Below are 23,395 nucleotides of genomic sequence, written 5' to 3' on the forward strand. Positions count from 1 at the left end.
ATCAGAATCAAAGGGTAGCTTAAGGTGTGCAAGTCAGCAAACACTTGAATAGATGGACATGTATGTATATAATGCTCTTAGACTAGCTGAAATAATTATTTAGAAACCATGTAGTACATGACGTGCTAGCTAGACTATACCTATGGTAAAGACATACATGCATACCTGATTGGGTTCAAAGTACACACTGTGTCCCACCCATCCACAACACCATGCACCAACATAGCTATAAAATTCTGAAGCACAAGCCATGACTGGGCACCTGTCCAGTCCTCTTTGATCTGTCCTACAGCAATTAGAGAAATAGCTATTTGAAGGAAATTTTAAAGGTTCAAAGACATTAAAGGTCTTTCAAAGCCCATTACTCCATTGTTATTAGCCTACTGAAGTTATTTATGTATATAAAGAATGTTACGTAACAGTTTATACTGCACTGCTAAATGCTTGTTTAATTGTACTGCCACTAGATTAAATGACCAGTTACAATATTATATACGCCAAATAAAAACGCTTTCACTGTAAAAATATGTGTCCAAGAAACTATAAGTACCTGCAACTCAATAGCTCAGCCATAGAAAAAAACTCATGATAGTAAAAATAACCAGTAATTAAAGAGTTAATATCTGGAGCGGCCAAGAATCAATGTTACTACAAACATCAAAGTTTTAATCCATGCAAGAACACCTTTGCTGTAATACAGGTGCATCCATGAAAGTAAAAGTGGCAACCAAAACAGCTGATATCTGAAACAGCCAAATTGATACAACCGATTGCAATTAGCAAACTCATCTGAGATCAAACCTTATTAATCATTTAGCTTCTGCATTCACCCTCAGCTTGCTGCATCCTAAATTAATTTCTTTTAACTGGTAATTTGGCCACCTTTTTTAATAGTCGAAGAAAAAAACAGGTGCCAGCCAATTAGTAAGCATATAGATAACATACCTACTCAGTATTTTCTATGCTATAACACACTATGTATTAGCTCGTGGCGATTTTATCACCCACACGACGACTCGTTAATAAATTTAGGGCGCGCGCTATTTTCAGAGGGTGAAACCATTGTAACCCCCCTGTATCCTCCACTGGTAAGATGCAGCAAGGGTGAATGGAGAACACAGCTAGGTTCAATATGCAAAAAAACTTTGCAATCAATTGTATCAAATTTATTTTTTACCACTTCAGATACCAACTGTTTCAGTTTCATGGGTGCAGCTATGTTTATTATACAGCCATGATGTTTTTACATGGAATAATAACTTTGGTGATTATAATAACATCGAGTCTTGGACACTCCTGACATCAACTCTTTAAGTTACCAGTTATTATTTTTTACTTTCCTGAAGTCTTTTTCTACAGCTGAGCTAGCTATTGAATTACGTGCATGTACTTGTAGCTACTTGGACACACCTTTTCATAGCAAAGGTGTTTTTTTGGGGTAGATATTATATCACTCATTTTTGTCAGTGATAACACTGGGGAGCAACAAGTTGGTAAAAATAAGTGATGTTAGAATTAGTCTTGGAAATTCGTAATTAAAATACATTAGTCCGGCAGAAGAAGGGGCTTTTTTTGGCTGAACCTTGCAATATGGTCTATAGTTTATTTTATGTCACAAAATATTTCTCCATACTATGGACTACTCAAAACCACCTGTTGGACCTCTGTCACCATTGGGCAAATTGGGATATTAACTCAGGAAATTCTAGTATTTTAGTCATTCCATGCTAATTTATCAAAGAAATTAAAACATTAACCCACTCTTTTCAAATTTCTTTAAAAATGACTTAAAGACAGTGCATCATGAGTCAAAGTCATACACCAAGTTTCATTTGATTCCTTTGATCACATTCCGTGTTATGCCTGTTTGCTTTACTGTAGGTATTTTACTGCATTTGTGATTGCACAATACTTCTAATATTCAACTATACAATGAAACCTGTCCAACTGGATCACTGTATAATAAGGTCACCTGATTTAAACTGACCATTGTAACAGTCTCCTATTGTCATTTGTGTACGCAGTGACATGAACATGTTTAATGCAACCACCTCCTTAATAATGCAGGCCTGGCAGAGGTGACTGGAATGAACAAGTTCACTATTACTTTTATGTTGAGCGATTAAGTTAATTTATACTAGTTAAATTAATGTAATCTCATTAACTAAATAGTTTTAGATATATCTAAGTTTTGTTTTCAACATCAGCTTGACTTTCTGCCTTGAATAGAGCACATGTCAAGTAGTAAATGATAGGATCCATGCCAAAATAGCCAAACTGCGAAACAGAATAGCCAAACTGTGAAGTAAATCACCAAGAAATTGCTCCAATGATTAAAATTTCATCACAGTTGTAGCACCACTACACCTTTTGCACAGCTTGACTGTTATGGATTTGTTGTAACCGAGCACTGTCCCTGCCTATACCGCTGTAATTCATAGAACACCGGCTGTATACGTACGTATATGCAATATACATGTGCACATTCAGCATGCACTATTATGAATTATTTGTAAAACCAAATTTGTGCTGCATACTGAATATACTGTGTGCCACACACATACATATGGCAGGCTATTGCTGACCCCAGCATATGCTGTTGATAAATGCCAATAGAGGAAATTGTTAGTGGAGCAAATAAGTGGCAGCAGGAAAGACTTTAAGTCTAGTTTTGTTTATGGTTTATGCAATATAATGCAATGGATGCTCTTAAAGGCTGGATTTGTGTCTCCCACACATAATTGTATGAATAACTTTGTTTCTGAAATTTTTCTTCCTCCAATGCTCTATGTTATGGCTCACAGCTGACAAAATTTCAATCAATAACTTATTTCAAATCTAAATTAAGTTATGAATCATTGCAATGGTAAAATTTGGTATGTGGAAGACCTTTCTTGCAAATTTGGTCACAAAATGGCTGGTACATTGACCACTTTTACATCATTGAAATTTCTCTCTTGCATGCCAAATTGTAAGGTTACCAAGATTCTCATGCAAGAGGAGCAGCATACAAGTGTAAGAGAATAACATACTGTAAAGAATTTGATTTAATAGCCATTTCAGTGAAAATAACAAAAGGTACAGACAGAAGTGATTGAGAACAGACATAACTTCAGTACAAAGGGCATGTCATGATCTATTATTTTACTGTACATACAACAATGTTGATTAAGAGGTAGCACACAGTCATACATACATGTGTGTGTGTGTCCTACGTATATAAAAATTTTAATAAGCTAGAGGATCTCACAGCACTATTCTGTACACCTTAAGACTTCACTATACTGTTCTTATTGGAAAGTGTAGAGGCTCTCACAATACTATTCTGAGACCCCACTGTACTGTTTGTATTGGAAAGTTGCCTGATCTCAGAGGCTTAATTGTATGTGTGTTTAATACAAATGGGACCTTAGACAAATAACGGTGTCCACATTTCAGAGTATATAGGGGGTACAAGAGGCAACTGCTGTACTGCATGGATACCACATAATGATGCCCCAAATAAGGCATAACTAATTCCATTATTTCTTGAAAATAAGCTAAGTTAGATAGATGATAGTGGAACAGGCGTGAAGAATCTAAATACCAGGCAGTTAATAAGCATAGATGAAGAACACACATATGCTATTCACTGTATAGTGAGTGCTTTGTGACATACTCTGCAAGTATATATATAACAAGTACTAGTTTTTGAGCTTATACATTAATTTTGATGATCATGATCTACATACACGTACATTAACTTCTTTATGTATAAAACTCAAATTCTATCTATAGCACCAATGTTATGGTTAGATTTTGAACATTTTGTAATACTGCACCTGATAAATTGTTTGCACTTCATGGGCTTTAGCTGGAGAAAGGGTGTATTAACTGAGCTTTTCCACACCAGCAAAGCCAAAAAGAGACAAACCATTGTTACCAAGATAATTGATTCTATCATAATGATTTAGAAGCATTCAACAGGAAAAGGCCAGAATTAAATTTTCTACCAGAAAACTGTGTTTATTCTCTCAAGTCTAAAAGTAATGGTAACCATTATAGTATAGACACAAACATTTTTTTAAATAAGCAAACTAAAGAAAGGTAAGAGAGCAAATGTGACTGGGCCTGTGAATATAGGGCATGTGAGCATATAAAATTTGCCTAGTTTTCAAAATTTAATCGCCCATAACTTTATGTACCAATGTGCTATAGCTTTGACAATTTAAGCAGGTATTAGCTAAGCAATTGATTGGCTATATAATACAAATAGCAGAATACAAATATTTTACTCCAGTACTGAGATAATTCCTGTTGTGTGACAGGGTGTAGTTTACGCCTGCAGGCCCTGTGATAGTTATTGAGAAATAGGTAACTACGGTATGCATAATGATGCCTTCAAGGATTTATGGGACTATTTAATTATTCAGTTTTTTTCTGACGTTAATTGTAATACCTCAGATTTGTTAAATGGTCAAGTTATCAAACAATTTTGGGTAAAACTGAAACCCACAGAAGCTATTTTGTGAAATTTGTATGGTTGCTATGCAGCTAATTAAACTTTGGTTGCTATGGCGAAATGCCCAAGGCTGACATCTGTCCAGTAGGTGGAATATTGTTTTAGGTATACAGGACAATCCAAAAGTGCATTAAAATATACTATAGACCATTTTGCAAACTTCACCCTGCTGTCTGCCGGACTACATGATATAAAATTATTTTGTAGACCTCTCAATCACTGTCATCTTGTTTGACAGTGTTAAAAAAAGCATAAGGAATCTACAAACTGTTCTATTGGAGTAGACTGACTGTTCTATTAGAGTATATCTTCACTGTGACATCCTTTTATAATACCTGACACTATCTATCATGTGGTAAATGCTCCAGGCACCTTATGCTCAAAACTAATCTGGCATGTGCTTAATTACTTTACAGTTACTAAACAACTAGCTACCATATATATTTTTTGTTTAGATTCTCTATATATATATATACGTGGCTGAAGTCATGTTGAAAACAATGAACTGATTGTATACCTGTGACATTCATTTATATGCATGCAGGTTTAGGTGATTGTTTAGGTTCATTGCACAAGCAACGATGGATGGTGGTATGATACAATGCTTATACCAGTAGTGATCTCACTCAGAAAAACTGTACATATAATAAGTCTCAGTTTACATTGTACAATTCTGCGAGTGTTGTGTGTTATGTCACTGCAGGGAAATGCCATCATTGTCTCAATAACTATACATCATCATGTCTTTATGTTCAGCAGGTGTTCTTATTTTGTGTCACATTGAGATCAGCTATTGCAATGGATTGCGGGTTTCTAGGTCAGATATACAACATAATAATTCTAATCAATTGCGTGCACAGACAAAAAATATGTTAGAGATTATGTATGATCACAGACACATTTTTATGTAAGTGCAGGGTAATATTATAAGTATAGCTGTATGATAATAATATGTAAACCTCACCACGAGTAGGATATCGTTATCAATCTGAGGCCAAGGCCAAGGTGTTGACAACAGGCTTCTATCCCACACTTTGAAGTACTTGACTTACAATGTGACAGTTGCTGCAAATTGGGGTGTATCCATTCACCGAAGTGAACTATTGGACTGGATAACTGGACTGGACCAGCGTTGTAAGTGGGCCGGGTAATCCGGATTATCCCGGTCATTTGGGTCACATTTTGTCTGGGTCAAGTGGGTCTTATCCACTTCACTGAATATCTGGGTCTGACCCGGATGAGATCAAGTGTGACTATAAGTTAACAAGCTCGATTGTATTGATGGAAATGCAGTTGTAAACACTCAAGAAACTTACGTGGAGCCACACCCACTATTCAGGTATATGCTTTGCTGTCTGTGCGGGGTATGTAGAGCGACGCCCACAAAGGAGGACACTGGTAAGTCCATGAAGAATGCATTGTACGTACTGCGGTATGCCAAAAGGCACCTGTCGGGCTGAAGCAACGTCAAGCAGTGATAAAATCAAGCCCGTAGCCTTAGCCATTATCGAGTTACACTTGTCTGAAGGAATCAGTCAGTTACTTACTTACTCATGCAGTCAGTAGAAAATTCTGTTTTATTTTTAAAATTCCATAGCAACTTGTTGAAAGTGTTTCGGGTCGATCTGAAAGCTTGTTTGGGCTTAGTTTCATCGTACCAATACTGCCTGATTATCGCTAGGGGAAATTGAGGCTGTTTTTTGAGTGATATTATTTTGTGGGCCACGCCTACTCCTTTGTGGTCACTACTATACACTACTATCATAGTGTATGATAGCTTTGATTTGAACTCTTGTTACGCTCACTGTATTTTTTTTCAAATATGTGTAGCTAACCTTACCTTCCTGTTTGAAAGTGTGCACATTGGGAAGCTTACATGTAACACTGCATACTCGTTACTATCTACACATTATAAACCAAAGCGCCGGCAAAGCTAGAGTGAATGCTCAGGCTATAGATGATTTCTATGTTATAAAATGTATATACACCCATGTATGGTGTGCTATTTTACAAAGGAAAGCTAGAGAAAACAGACATGCATTATGTCATAAACTAGTAACAGCGATACTATTAATATAACTATTATGTAATGTAGACTTTGTGCTATACTGTATCACGTGCTTGTATTGCTAATTTGGTGCTCTGCCTTATTTTAGTGTGAACACGTGTAGTTGAGGTAATCCGTCTCCTTCGCGTGCGGATCGATTGTCCATTACTGAATCGCTTCGAAACCCTTGGATTATACTTAGAACTATCTATCACATTTGGTGCTGCTTCGGACCAGGGATTCAAATGGATAATCTTCAACGCGCTAAAGCTTCAAGACGTGGTGGGCGCTCCTTCGTGACCAAGCTCCTCTCAAAGGCACAGACGATTACGGAAGCCAACGCCGAACCTACACTAGAATCGTTTTCTACTTCAGACAGGGAAGGAATAGACCTCATTATTAGCCAACTGACCGCGAAGAAACGCCAGCTGGAAGAGTTAGACCAAGTAATTGCCTCGGCGATAGCAACGGAACAACACTCCACATCCTATAATTCCAGATATTGCAGTTTCATGTGATGGTGTACAAAACCTCCTCGAAACTCTAGATCCAAGTAAGGCATCTGGTCCTGACAACATCCCTACCAGGATTCTAAAATTTTGTGCAAAAGAGATTGCTCCAATTCTAACTGTTATCTTTATCCAGTCCCTAAAATCTAGACATATACCAAATGATTGGCTAAAAGCCAACATAACACCGGTGTTTAAAAAGGGGGATAGAAGCAACACCAACAATTACTGGCCAATTTCACTAATTTCAGTTTGTTGCAAGATATTAGAACATATTATGTATCACCACATTGCAGAGCACCTCAACACCAACAACATATTAATTGACGAGCAATTTGGCTTTAGAGCAGGTCATTCATGTGAGGCTCAGCTCAGCTCATATCCGTTGTTGAAGACATACAATTGGCCATGGACAATACTTCCCAAGTAGATATGATTTTCATTGACTTTAGGAAAGCATTTGATACAGTTCCGCATTGTAGACTCTTAAACAAGCTTTCTCACTATGGGATTCAAGGTACAACTTATGACTGGATAAAGATTTGGCTGACTCAGCGAACACAGCGTGTTGTTGTGAATGGACATGATTCAAATTTTGTGCAAGTTCAGTCAGGTGTTCCCCCAAGGAACTGTTCTTGGCCCATTGATGTTTTTGCTCTACATTAATGACATCAAATGTGGCACCTCATCCCATTTGAAACTTTTTGCAGATGATTGCGTATTAAATCGAACTATCAATAGTCAGCAAGATCATTTATTATTACAACATGACCTCAACATTATATTAAAGTGGACTGAAACTTGGTTAATGGAATTAAACATTTCTAAGTGTGTGGTACTTACCTGTAATAGACTAACATCCTCCTCTACTTTCAACTATACTATCAGAAATTACTTTTTGCAGCGAGTTACCCAACACCCTTATTTAGGAATTCTCTTAGACTCAAAAATGTCATTTACACCTCATATCAATCAAGTTATCTCTAAAGCAACAAGGATGCTAAACTTTGTTAAACGTAACCTTTATAGATGTTGTGCAGAAACTAAATGTTTAGCCTACACCAGTATAGTGAGACCACTGTTGGAGTATGGATCGGCAGTATGGGACTCCTACTTGCAGAAGGAGATACAAAGTATAGAAATTTTACAACGACGTACTGCTCGTTGGGTCAAGTCAGACTACCGATATAACAGTAGTGTTACATCTATGTTAGCAGATCTACAATGGCCATCACTTCAACACCAACGATATGTGACTAGATTAAAAGTCTTCTACAACATTGTTTACTCCTCATCAGTCTTAACAGTCCCAAATTATTCACTAACACCACATATCCCACCCACCACCACCACCCCTTCCATTTTGAGATTCCGTTTGCTAGAACAGATCATTATAAATTCAGCTATTACCCCAAATCTATCTGTGATTGGAACAATTTACCAACTGACACAATAGAATCCCAATCTCTACAAGTATTTTTAGATAAATTATAACTGACTCTTATCTATGTGATTTGTAATGTTTTTCCTTACCTGAACATATCAGTTTGTAACTGTGTTTTCAGTAATCATAATCATAATCATAAAACAAGAGCTAGAAGACGAAGTAGCGGACACTGAGATGTACCATTTCGTGCTGACTGGATGCATGGCCACTCTACAGAAGTACTCCAGTTCCTCCTCATCACAAGCCAGCAGCATATCAGCCCAGACTCAACATCAGGATTCAAGACTTGACACTACTACCACTACTGATACCCAGCTAGAGAACAATAACCAGGAGTCACTAGAGCACACAGCAACTAATGGAGTGGTGAGTAAATCATTGCCGCACACACATGTTGCATGCAATGTGGGTCAGTCTGTGGGTCAGTTTGTAAGCTGGTTACCCAAGCTAACACTTCCCACATTTGGCGGGGACCCACTCCAATTTCAAACCTTTTAAGACTCCTTTGCAGCAGTGGTCCACAATGATAATAGCTTAACAGGGGTCCAGAAATTTCATTACTTACACGGGCGCAATTGCTAGGGGATGCATCTAATGTAATTGACAATCTTCCACTCACTGATGTAAACTACCAACACTCTGTGGCTTTGTTGAAAGAGAGGTTTGGGCAGCCCTATAAGTTGGTCAATGCCCATATGGATGCTTTGATGAATCTTCCAAAGCGTGTTAATAATCTGGCCAGCCTACAGGTTTTCCATGACAGACTGGAAAGCCATATGAGAGCACTGCAGTCTTTGGGCAAGTCTTCAGACACCTCTTGTGCAATGCTGACTCCCATGGTCCTAGGAAAACTTCCTACAGACTTTAGAAAACAGTTCGCTAGAGACCATAACAGTGGTGAATGGACTATCCAGGATGTCATGGCTTGCATTCTCAAGGAAATTCATGTCCTTGAAGTAGGACAGTACTCTAATGGCTTTACCAAAGACGCGCATTCAACTGCTGCATCCTTCCACACTGCAGTGGGAAAACCTGTAGGCCAGCGAGAGAAGAGGGAACCACTATGCACTTATTGTAAGGGCTCACACACAGCCAACCAATGCACTGTTGTTAAAGACCACCAGCAACGCACGTCTATTGTAAAGGGAGCTGGCCTATGCTTTAACTGCCTGGCACACCACAGAGTGTCACAGTGCACTTCCTGCAGATGTTGCAAGCAGTGCAACCAAAAACATCATACTAGCTTATGCCCTCCTCCCATTGCTCCAGCCAACAACCCACAGCCACCCTCTACCCCTGTAGCCAACCATACTCAGTCAGTCCATCCTCAGGCCCCCCCTACAAGCATGACAGGTACATTTACCACTGTTACTAGGCCCCAACCTTCATTTGAGCTAGCCCATAGTGCTTGTCTCCTGAAGACTGCTATCGCCACAGTCTCTGCAGGTCCATTTAGTACTGAAGGAAACATTCTCCTTGATGAAGGCGCACAACGCTCCTTCATCTCTCAGGACCTCGCAGACAGACTTTGCCTGAAGGCAACACATACAGAACGGGTATCTTTGTCATCCTTTGGAAACCCGGTATCAGCTGCTAGACTCCTTCACGTATCCACCATCTTGATACACACACGAGAGCAGAGTCCCATTCCTATCTCAGTTTTGGTGGTACCCAAGCTCGCAGCTCCACTGCAAAACTCCATGCGGATGGAGATAACCAAGTTACCTTACTTGAAGGGTCTGCAGCTGGCTCACCCTGTCACAGAGGATGACGATTTTGAGATAACTGTTCTTGTAGGTGCCGATTATTACTGGACAATTGTCCAAGACCAAGTCGTACGTGGCAATGGCCCTACAGCAGTCAAGTCTCGTTTAGGCTACTTACTATCTGGTCCCCTATTACAACCATCAGCAGCTGTCAACTTGATTCATGTAAACTTCACAGCTTGTGATGACCTTAGCCTTGACACCTTCTGGAAAACAGAATCGAGTGGAATCTCCCCAAATACTATGGACAGCGATGACAACTTCCTGAAGGCCTATATGCAATCTAATATCAAGTGCCAACCTGATGGAGCCTTAACTCTGAAGTTTCCTTGGAAGGAGGATCACCCCTCCCTTACTTCTAATTTCTCTATCTGTGCCAAACGTACTAGATCCTTGGCTCAGAGGTTAGCTAAGACCCCAAAACTCTTGCGTGTGTATGGCCAGATTATCGCTGACCAAGAGTGCAAGGGCTTTATTGAGAAGGTCAATAATTTTAATACCAAGCAAACCCATTACATTCCCCATCAGGCTGTCAGAAAGGACTCGGCCACCACCCCAGTCCGCATAGTGTATGACTGCAGTTGTAAGCAGTCATCCCACCACCCCAGTTTAAATGACTGCCTTCATGTAGGTCCACCCTTTCTTAACCATCTGTGTGCCATACTCTTACGCTTTCGCTTGTACACTTATGGTTTTTCAGCTGATATTGAGAAAGCATTTCTTCATGTCCAGCTTGACGAGTCTGACAGAGATTACACCCACTTTCTCTGGCTATCTAATCCTGAAGACCCTAACAGTGCTTTCCAACCTTACCGTTTTCGGGTTGTTCTCTTTGGGGCTAGCTGTTCCCCATTTATGCTTAACGCGGCTATCACCTTCCACTTGCAACAGTATCCATCACCTGTGTCTGCCAGTCTTCTTAGTAGCTTATATGTTGATAATGTAGTCTCAGGCTGTGATAATGAGCAAGAGGCTGTTCAGTACTTTCTAGAGTCTCGTTCCCTGATGAGTTTATCGAAATTCAACCTCCGTGCCTGGACTTCAAACAGTTCATCTCTAAGAGAACTAGCACAACATCACAGCGTTGCTGAGTTGAAAGAGACTGTTAAAGTCCTTGGCTTGTGCTGGAACGTTGAACTTGATGAATTATCTCTCTCCCCCAAACCTGAGCTTGCCACTTGCACTCCAATCACGAAGTGTGAACATCTCCTCAATTTTTGACCCACTTGGTCTGGTCACTCCAGTAACTATAACTGCTAAGTTGCTACTCTAAGAACTCTGGCAAGATAATGTATCTTGGGATATGGAGCTGGATAAAACCTACCAGCTCAAGTGGGCTTCCATCACAGCAGACATCTTAGTTGCCTCGCAACAACGTTTCCCACGACAATATATCCTTATGCTCCAAATGGCAGACCCCTCTTCTATTATCGCCTTGCATGTCTTTGCTGACGCCAGTCAAAAGGCGTATGGAGCTGTCGTTTACATCCAGTGTGGCAATCACTCATCATTGGTAATATCAAAATCTCGTGTGGCTCCACTCAAACAACATTCTCTACTTAGGCTGGAGCTAATGGCTGCAGGTGTAGCAGCTCGTCTAGGTTCCTTTGTAGTGGACTCCCTTAACCTCAGAGCCAGCACCTATTATTGGTCTGATAGCCAAATAGTCCTCTGTTGGCTTCAAAGCAAGAAGAAGCTGAAACCTTTCATCGAACACAGGGTGAAAGAGATTCAGGCCACATCATCGTTATGGCAATACTGCCCAACAGCTTGTAATCCTGCAGATCTTTTGACCCGTGGATTGACAGCTCAGCAATTTGCAAATTCAACATTATGGAGACATGGCCCTCCATGGTTATCATCTCCTGCTAAGTGGCCCACTTGGAATCCCACAGAAGCCATGCTAATACAAGCTGTCACTGCAGATGACCCGCCGTCATCTGCTGCTGTCCACAATACAGCCATATTGTCACCTGTGAATGGCATACACAACCTCATTGATCCTTCAGCTTATAGCAACTACACTAAGTTGCTAGACATAACTGCCTATGTTCTCTGCTTTGCCCACAACACCCACATTACCGACCCATCGAAGATTGGCAATGGATAATTCAGTGGGGGTCAACGGTCCTGTCAGCTTGAATAGCTTTTGCCTAGTGAGAGGCCGGTTGTTAAGAATACCCTCTATTTCTACAATTAGTGTTTGCAGGCTGTTAAGTGTTGTAAATGCTCTTCCCAGGACCTTCTTCAAGACAAGTTTGGTCAACCCAATTAACCTCTCCCAGAATCCCCCAAACCAGGGGGCTCTCTTGGGAATGAACCTCCATTCTACCCCAGTCTTAGCTAAGGCATTAGTAAGTGAGGGTGAGGAGAATAAGGATTTCAATTCCTCAGCAGCTGATAAAAATGTTGAAGCATTGTCAGAGAGGACAAGACGCGGTAGGGATCGTCTAGCACTAAACCGTCTAAAGGCTTGCAGAAAGCACTCTACAGTGAGATCCGTTACAATCTCCAAGTGTACTGCACGACTCACAGCACATGTGAATAGGCAGATGTACACTTTAGTTTCTCCTCCATTACCTCTCACGTACAGTGCACCTGTGAAGTCAATACCAGTGACCTCAAAGGACAAGGACTGTTGTACACGGGCCTTAACAAGTGGTGGGGGATCTGGTGCAGTGTATGGTCGACCAGCTAGTTTCCTGCAGGTCACACACTTCCTCAGCAAGGATCTGATCCTTTGCCTTGCACATGGCACCCAATACATCTGACGAAGGGATGTCAGTGTCATGCTTACCCCAGCATGGTATTGTTGCTTATGAATGTGCCAGATGAGGAGAGAGGTGAATGGGTCCTTTTGTGGTAGAAGGTAGGGAAACTTAGCTGATTCTGAGAGTGGCGCATTGTGGATTCTACCACCGCAACGGATCAGGCCAGTGTGATCCAAATAAAGTCGGAGCTGCCTCACCAGTGGTAGTCGTGAGGAGTGATCAGATGACTGTAGACTGCTTAGTTCTTCTGGGAAAGACCTGTGCTGACTGTTCCCACAGACATCAATGACCCCGACCCCATCACTCCCGCCCACCTACTGTATGGTAGGAAAGTTGTTTGTGTGCCCTACCATGTGACTCCTGAGTATGACTACAGTGATCCTGATTTTGGAGATAATGACATTCAAACAAAAGCCAAGAAACAAGGAACATTGTTACAGCACTTTTGGACCAGATGGAGCAAGAATACTTAACTGGGCTTCGAGAGTTTCACCAAACAAGTGGCTCCAATATTCAAACAGTAAAGCCAGGAGCTATTGTCTTAGTGCATGATGATACTCTTCGTCTCAATTGGCGTCTCGCAGTAGTGGAGGATACCATTACAGGAGCAGATGGTCTAATCAGAGCAGCAAATATTAGAACATCCACTGGCAAAACAAATCGGCCGATAACCAAGTTATATCCGCTGGAAACCACTACTACAGAATCGGATACTTTATGCAAACAGAATTCCTCACCTAAGGAAAACCCATCAAACAGTGATGCTCAAAGCTCCACAGTGGAACAAACAGATGATAATTCTATGCCTGAGAGAATTCGACCTGTTCGTCAAGCAGCTATAAGAGGAAGACAGCAAGTTAAAGAGTGGACCAAAACATTATGTGGCCCCCCGGAGGATGTCATAAACTAGTAACAGCGATACTATTAATATAACTATTATGTAATGTAGACTTTGTGCTATACTGTATCACGTGCTTGTATTGCTAATTTGGTGCTCTGCCTTATTTTAGTGTGAACACGTGTAGTTGAGGTAATCCGTCTCCTTTGCGTGCAGATCGATTGTCCATTACTGAATCGCTTCGAAACCCTTGGATTGTACTTAGAACTATCTATCACACATTAACAGTGTTTGAAACATTGCTAGCAGTAGGCAAATTATTTTTGATAACAAACTGCACTAAGGTTTTAGTGCAGTTTTTGTGACCAATGTACAAGTTTTATGTCTCATGGTGAATGGTGTCATTTTCTAAGACACTTTTTAGTTAAGTTTGGTGATAAAAAGTAAGAAAAAAAAACTTGAATCCAGTAGTCCAGTCCAGTGAATGGATACACTCCTGCAAATTGAGGTGTTGATAATGATATCATACTTGTTATTACACACCTCCTCTCTCACACTTTGAAGCAAGTGACTTCATAATCAATGTGACAATGAGGCTAGATTAACAATAAGTTGTGTATGGTTTTATGTTTGTTCAGCTTGCAGTTTCAAGAAATAATATGGCTTCATGTTGCTTTTGGTGTGTAAATTATGTTGTCTTTCATATTTAAGGTTCTCACCTATTGGGGTTTAACTGCCATACTGTACCCTAGATTTTATACTTTGATGCAGGGCTTCAGTTAGGTAAGATTCTGGTATAGTGATAATAACAATTTCACTGCTACTTCTGAAATGTGATATGTTTCCTGCATCACCATGGAATTTATGATACTGTCTGGTATTAAGATGGTTTCAAATCCTTATGGTGCCAATTATTATGTTGTCATGTTTAAGTCATACATGAACAGAAGACACACAGGTATATACCTAATTTAATATCCTGTGCATTGCCTACTGGTATATGATATGCTCTTCCAAGTGTAGTAGTTGTTCCCATATTGTAAACATAATGTAGCTATGCTATAAAAACTCACTTAAGAGTTACCCTTGAAAATCTTGGTGCCAGTATAATTCATTGAACATTCAACAACCTATGGTATAAATGTATTATGAATTATTCTTAGACTAGTTGTTGAGAAAGTCACTAATCTACAAATACGTATGCTAGCTGTATACCATTAAAGTCTCAAGGAGAGTGTCAAAAACCAAACAAGGGAAGAATTAAACAATACATCCATGAATTATGATTAACGAAACTATAGTTTGCTAAGCTGTTTCTGTGTGGCAGTGCAAGCATAGCTAAGAGTTTATAAAATGCTTAATTCTGTTTTTTAAATGAGTTTGTCTTGAATGGCGATTGACAACAGTATTATTATTATTATGTTTAATTTTGTACTTATGAGACATTACTGGTATTTTAGTGAGTTATAATTCCCACAGCCAAATTTATAAGAGAAGAGAATACACAGACACACACACAAAAATCTCACATAAAAACATGGTAACAGAGTATAACACATTATGTAAGATTCTGGTAGTGATTGTATAAATTTCATGTGGAGTTATTCTAGCTTCAAAGTATGTGATACACTTTGCATAACCATGGAATTTTTGCTAAAATGATACTGCCTGATACTATAATGATGGTGTCAACTTTTATGGTTTTCATGTTTAAGTCATGCAAACAGACACCACACAGGTAGTGGATAGCCCACTGGTGTAGAATCCATACATTGTGTGATATGATACATCATCAAGAACACAGGCATAGTTCCTGGTGTACATTAAGCAAATACAGCTACGTAAAGTGTCAATAATCTCAACAGGCAAACACTGCATTTTAAAGTTACAACTCAAAACCTGAAACTTGGTGCCAGTACAAATGCAGTTCATTAAACACCCACTGCCAGATATACACGGATTTTATGATTATTCCATGTGGAGAAAGTCACAAATCTACAAATACAAGCATCATGCATTCTACAGCATATGCCAAAAATAACAGATAAGTTTGTACAGGCTGCATTGGTTGTTAAACACTCTCCTTAGATTTTGCACTCTCCCTTAGATTTAAAACACTCTCTCGTAGATCTATGGAAGACATTGTATCAACCATTGCAACTGTATAAACGCATTGTGTTGCTTAATATTCAGGTTTTAATTATGTAATAGGTATCTGTAACTTCTGTACTCTCCATGGGCAATGGATTAAAGTATTTTTGATATCATGATGAGTAATATACAGTATTATACTAGTAGTGATTGAAGGATAATGTTAGTTGGTATTAATTGCATTTTAAATATAATACTATACTGAGCAGAAGATTATTTCTTAACTTAATGCTGTGCATGGTCTTTCAGAATAATAATAATATTCTAGCTATTTTACCACACACCTTGCATCACTTTTGTGTCTGTAATGTGAATAGTACCAAAGACATGCAATATTTCAATAACTTCAATAATTTATTTATACTGTATTGATTCTTAGAATTCTCAACACCACCCACCACTACCCTGGTGAACAGAGTAATAAGAGTATTATATAGCTACTGAGCTACACATGCAGTCTGTTTTACAGGATGCATCTAGTCAATTCCCCTAACATGCTGTGAATTTGCTACAGCTCTTGCAGCTTGTAACTACATTGATTTTTTTAAATGTAGCTTACAACAATATAGTATAGTGAAACAGGCAAATGATAAGTCCCTGTAAGTGGCATATCAATTAAAGTATACTGCAAACCTGTACGTAGGTGTTACTGTAAACCTGTACGTAGGTGTTACTGTCAACTCCTCTTAGTACAGAGCAGTCCTGTTAAATAGTGTGAATTGAAAGTGAAAGGTCATTTGTATGGCTTGTTGAAGGTTGTGAACACTGACCAGTTACCCACAAATGATGTTATCTTTTTTATCATTCAAAACGTCATATGTGTACTTTACATAACAATCATGCCACATGAAAAGCACTACCACCATTACCTCAAATGAGACTATATTTAACATCTCTGTATATAGCCTCGTCAGTAATTTACACATAACCCAATTAAGTTTAATAGCAATGTACAATATGTACAGCAACTGAAAAAGGTGTACGTAGAAGGGAAACATGATGCTTTATGTGGTGTCGATTATATAGTAGTTGCAATTGTATGCATGGATACTACGTACCTGCCAAGAAATTTTGGCCCAAAAGTGTACAGCTTAGGCAGATTCCACTGTACAACATTATACTCTGTGTACATAAGTACACTATAGGTGGATTAGTGTACAAATATAAATTTCTCACTACTGAAATTTATCAACCTTTTAAGAGAGTATTCTTTCTAGGTGAATAAGATGGGCTCCACTGTACTTCTAACAATTGACAACCAAACATACACATTTCCCAATGGCTTTCTAAGTCAAATCATTGGAATTAAATTGGGGAAAGTAAATCTATTGATTAATAGTGCTATGGTTACATCTATGGCAATTTTTGGCTCACTGTAGTCTGTTCACCTTCACCGGCTTGAGTCCAATTTCTTGTTAATAACCCTTGTTACATAGGCCAGCTGTCCAAGTATTAGTTGCTCTGTGAAGCTTTTTAAATGCTAGAACTGTAAATCAAAAGGCACTTTGATACAAGCAAGGACATGTACAGTTGAGTTATGGGGCTTTAAAAGTATCCCATATATTTAATATCAATGATTCAGGTTGCAAACATGTACGGGAGTGAACACATGTTCACCTCTTTGATAGGACTGTTTTTGGTGGGGGGCAGGTGAACACAAACCGACTATATATAGTAAGCATATTACCTTACCCACAAATTGCTATACACAGTTATAAAATGTATATACATTTATAGTCACGCAAATAAATGAATTACCTGATTTCCCACTTTCATCTATTACTGTATAACCAAGTACCTCCTGGAATTCTGCTTGAAAGTCAGATTCTATATAAGTGAAGTTGTTGTTGGATACTCTACCTTAACAGTCATTAAACTGTAAAAGTTCAAGCAACTTCAAGGGAGTTTCATGTGGAGACAAACTGTAACTAAAACTATAGTCAAAAGGAATGAAGGAATGTCAGTTTGAATGACAAGTAAATGTATAAAGTTCATTGATGAAGCACCAAAATTTAAGGTTATTTTATTTGCCATATAAAAGTATTTTCATGTTCATGTAGGTGGATGCCCTATACCTGCAGCAGTTGTATTTACACTTTTGTGGATTAATTAGGTTTAAAAATACACAAGTAAAGGCAACTGACATTCCTACTTGAGCAAATCCTGGATATGCCACAGTTGTGAATTGGCTACAGAAGAATTGGGATTGAGTTCACATCATTGTTCTAGCTAATTGTAGCAGACTTTGAACTATTATTGTTGCAGCCATGCATTTAGTGTTCATTTCGTTCCAGTGCTGTATTGTTGTGTGAAGCATCTTGCTGCAACTACATGTTGCCTAGAAAATGCAATCAATAATACTGTCTACTTGATTATGATGACAAAACATCAGTACATGAAATTCTTTTCATACATATACAGACAGTATAGCTGTATTACGTAGCTTCTCAGCATCACTGAATGCAAGTGCTCTAGTTAGCTTTTGCAAATTGAAATGAAGTAAACACACAAATGGCATATATATTGTATAGCAAGCGGAGATGAACTTCGTGTCCATATGTGGGTGTGAAATGAGAAAATTGTAACATGGAAAAACCAAGGCTTATATTAGTCTTTGTGATGGACTTCTATCCACTACTTATGTAACTTGGAAGTCATTGCATGCATGAAAGAGTGGGATTTTTATTATATGATCATGTACATATATACATACAGAATGGTCAGTGAATACACATGCTATCCAGAGTGTGTCAGTGTAGGCACCATATCACATCCAACTGACAGATATAGTTGGTGTTAGAGCTATTGAATGTACTATATTATTCAGAGTATCCATATTATATGTATGTATGTACAACTTGTAGCTTATTGGACAGGTGTAAGGGATACCCAGTTTGTATGTATAGTGTACTACACAATTGTAGCATTAGGTTGTTTGTTCAAGGTGCTTTAGTTGTTTGTGTGCATGTTAATAAAGTTGGGGTATTAAAACTGCTAGATCTAGACTGAGAATGTACTGACTCATCACATAAGATGCTCGTCACAAGAGAAGTCATATAGCCTTGGTGTAGTATTTCTACTCATATCTGTCATTCTTTCATTAACTGTTGGTTTTCACAATAGGCTTCTATGAGTCCAAGTAAATTATGTAGCAAACACCAAAACAGTTCAGTTATATTCTGATGAGAATAATTTATATACTATATATGTAAGGTAGGCTTTGGTACACTTCTTTAACTGGTTACAATATAGTGACAGTGTGATGTAGTTAAATAGGTGATGTGAAGGTTGTATTATATATATACACACAATGTATGGTCTTGCATTGTTGATCCTAAAGTACTGCTGCATAACATGCTATCAGAGAATTTTGGGTAATATAAATCCTATCGGTCTCTTACAGTAGGGCCCTTTTTCCTTGTTCTACTGTAAATCTCATGTTGCAAGTAAACTGATACATGCACTTATCTCACAGGTATACATTCCATAGTCCATGTACTGATGAAAAATGTCCCTTGATAAACATTCATTGCTATGAATCCTCAGCATTCAAGTTTCCTGTGTGGTAACTTTATATGCACTTTTGTGCATTGAGGCACTCTATGTCAGATATACCCAATGTCAACAGAAGCCAATATTAAAAAGTGATTACATAGCATAATTGCCTAACCTACTACTGTATAGACTCCTCAAGATATTAAAATATGATAAAATCTTTAATGCAAGGATATGATGGTTATATCACTGTTTTTGCTAACATAATTGGATTATGTATTGGAACTACAATGTTTACCAGCAGTTATAGTAAGCATGTATCAGTATTATGCTGTACTCAACACACATTCATGCAATAATTGAACGTTATTAGAAAGCTGGTTGGAGCACTAAATTAATGGTTATTATATTTTAAAAGCCTTAATTATTTGTATAAGTGTTTACTGAAGCTTCAAAGCATTTTTTCATTTTTTTTTCTTTTTAGCTTTTTTTTTCTTTTTTTATTTTCTTCAAAGCTTTTTTTCATTTTTTAAAGACTTTTTTTCATTTTATATTTTTGAAGGTGTATATAGGTGGAGATTTCCAGTTCGTGATGAAGTACAGAAGACTTGAGCAGAATATCAAAGGAAAAAAGCTAAATTGTTAGCTAGTAATTATTTACAAGCAAATGAGAACACAGTGAAATGTAGTAAATACACTTTAACGCCTCAGAGTAAGAAAAGCAGCAAGCAAAATAACTTTCAGTATATAGGTTGACAATTCACAAAAGAGTTCTGTGTTTAATCAGCATATGTCCATTATTTGCTAATTATTAGGAAAGCCAAAACATTGAGTACTGACCTCCACAAATATTGCATGTGTCCATTTCTGTATTGATTTGGTGAGAATTGCGACAACATCTTAAAAAGTAATAATATTATGTGATAATTTTAGTCTATATTTTAAATCACAAAGCGATTCAACTTATGCACGTACATTAATATTACATTTCGGAATGCTCGGATCACATATCAACGTATTTGGCCTAGTTGTCCTTATTATGAAGTATTGTAACACATAGCTGATAAGTACTTGTGTAGTTACAAAAGAATCCATAAATATAATTATGTAGCTCCAATCTTAACAAGAGACCCTGCAAATTTTATATTTCTTGACAGTTTTCTATAGCATAAAAGTACAGCTATAGACATTATCATTTACAAATACAATGATTCTGTTTTGGACTATTGGAGCACTGATAGCGCAGTGCTGTTTGTGTCTACCATTGGAGAGTTTTTATCCATTTGGTGTTAATGAAAGTGATTTAACTGTCTCACCAGCAACTGGGTTTGCAAGCTTTGTCTTGTCAGAAGATTTCATTTTTTACAATGAAGTTCGCAGAATACTATATGTAAGTAGTTAAATAGCTATACATATTGAATGCACAGTATAATGTGTAGCTACTGTTTATATGTTTAATGTGACTATCATGAAACCGCATATTCCTGAACAATTAGCTATCTAGTTTTGCTACTAGCTACGTAACTATCTCAAGCTCTTACATGTAGTCCTGCAATGATTATGGCTATATATGCGTATCACATGTTCAAGTTTCAGTTTAGCTATAGCCGACAACTCCTAACGCCTTTTATCTTTCAGGGAATTTGATGCAAATAACTGCTGTAGCTGGCGAACAAAATTAATTTCGTATCGTACCACGGGTCTTGATTCTCAGGCCCTCCTCTGCCTAAGAATCGAAGTGGACCTAAGACACGAGCATAGTGACACGAGTAATTATAAACATAGCTACGTATAGAAATAGCTTAACTACGACAGGACGCTAGCTACGACACTGGAGTGCTGAGTCGGCTGCGCTGATAATAACTCATCTAAACCATCCGTCTCGCCAAGTCTGAAATAAGTCCGATTATTTCCGTATATTTCTTACAGTAAAATACGGAAAATTATTTAACTCAGCACACATGCATACCGATAAAATAAGCTATAAATTCAGGGACAATACATGAGCGTGGAGGGGTAGTCTCACGTTGGCAGGCTGCTTTATCTCCGCATGGCGGCTTATCGATTGGCACCTTTTCGGAGCAGGCGCTTATAATAAGCTCCAATTGATAAGCGCTGTGCGGAGAAAAAACGCGAGAGGAGTGGATACAGGATGGTCCAGGGAACTGGTGGCTACTGGATGCACAGTTTGATGATTAAATGAAACCATTATATTTCAGCGCCGGGGTGTGGAGTAGCGGAGATGGTATTGCATACAGTATTTATCAAGACTCACGGTAGTGAGTCGCGAGGCCAAGAAGCACAAAGCGCGCGCCCACAAAACAATAAACACGCGACCACTACTGTGAGTCATTTGCATGAGGGATTGATTACGCAATCTTTTAAAATCTGCATGGCGAAATCTCAGCCTTACTAAAAGATTCCGCCTTGAAACCAAGGGCATGTAACCTTTGTATAATGAGTAACTACTACACGAAAAGTCAGGCGAATTGTTGGAGTAGTTTGTTCCATCGCCCACCCATTTACAATGAAATTATTTATTCAAGTGTGCATCGTTCGTTTTTTTCATTTTCTTCATCCCATTGGAGCGATTTTCTTTCAACCATGAAGTCGTACTGTAAAAAGGCTGCGGCTATCAGGGGCTTTTTACACAATGCATCTGTACATTTAATTTCGCTAAGAGTTGTTCGTTGGTTTATGAGATCGCTTTTGTGCTCTTTGAAGATTCAAACTTGCCGCCATGACGTCGAGATGTGAGGCGCCCGCCTCAATTCCCAAACCCAAACAGTGTGGAAGTGGTTAGCCATAGCGAGCTGGCTGATTTCATTGTGCTGTCAACTCTTGATTTAATTGTGAGTCCAGTCACTGATTTGTTTTAAATTCGCCACGGTATGCCTCCACTGACTCGTTATAGTGTGACTCCGGCCCATGCAGGGCCGTACATAGCTGTAGCCAGCTGTTTCATACCCGCTGTAGTGATATAGTTGGAGTAACTTACTGCTACATTACCCGTGCACGTCTTTAATCCCGCCCCAGCCCTTCAGTGCCTGTGAAACTTCAGTGTTCACTTAAAAAGCCAGCATCAGCGCATCACCTTTCAGTAACCCACAATTATAGACCGAAACTCTTTAATATCATAGCATGAGTTCCACAAGGAACCGTTCTTGCTCCATTATTGTTCTTATGCTTCATAAATGATTTACCAAAAAACATACTATCGACAGTAAGATTATATGCAGATGACGTCATTCTGTACACCCCTATTAACTCAAAAGAAGACTGTTACCAACTTCAGAAAGATCTAACTATTTTGGAAAGATGGGCAAATAAATGGAAAATGACCTTTAATGTTAAGAAATGTGAATTCATGGGTTTGGTAGTGTTTGCATTGGTAACTTGTTCTCAGCGAACGCTGTTATCAACACCTTTCAAGCAGAGCTTAGAATTTTCGGCGGTCTGGTACATGTTACCATCGTGTATCTCAGAAATGTCCGTATAACTAAGAATTACATGCTAATATCCTAAAGTGATAAATTTAAATACAGGCAATGTTGTTATTACTATTGGTTAGTGCTATGCAGTTTAGTGGGCAGAGAGGGAAGTCCCTACAGAGTATTCATAGTCATTCCCTTCGGCTGTAAAAATGCATAATCACCTAGCAACCAAGTGGTAGTTACAGTATAGAGGAAACAACAGGTAAACAGCAATCTTTAGGCTCCCTCCTTGTAATACAACAGTTTTGTAGCATTGAATGCTGTCTTCTCACTGTTACACAATCCCATTGCAATTTGAAAGTAAAATTGGATGTAGATATAAAACTATTTTAATATGATCATGGTCTAATTGTGAAAACCACCTTATGCAATTGCA

General features: G+C 38.5%; 2 protein-coding genes across 2 annotated transcripts in view; one reads left to right on the top strand and one right to left on the bottom strand.

The window, feature by feature from the left end:
• Positions 1 to 23,395, bottom strand: part of LOC136257520 (uncharacterized) — a 258,968-nt gene that overhangs the window by 175,782 nt on the left and 59,791 nt on the right. The window lies entirely within an intron of this gene.
• Positions 20,733 to 23,395, top strand: part of LOC136261071 (uncharacterized) — a 49,101-nt gene continuing 46,438 nt past the window's right edge. The window contains exon 1 of the mRNA XM_066055068.1: positions 20,733 to 20,915. Coding sequence (XP_065911140.1) covers positions 20,733 to 20,915 — 183 coding nt within the window. The remainder of the gene's footprint in view (positions 20,916 to 23,395) is intronic.

Source organism: Dysidea avara, chromosome 1 (assembly GCF_963678975.1).
Source record: "Dysidea avara chromosome 1, odDysAvar1.4, whole genome shotgun sequence".
Lineage (NCBI taxonomy): Eukaryota > Metazoa > Porifera > Demospongiae > Dictyoceratida > Dysideidae > Dysidea > Dysidea avara.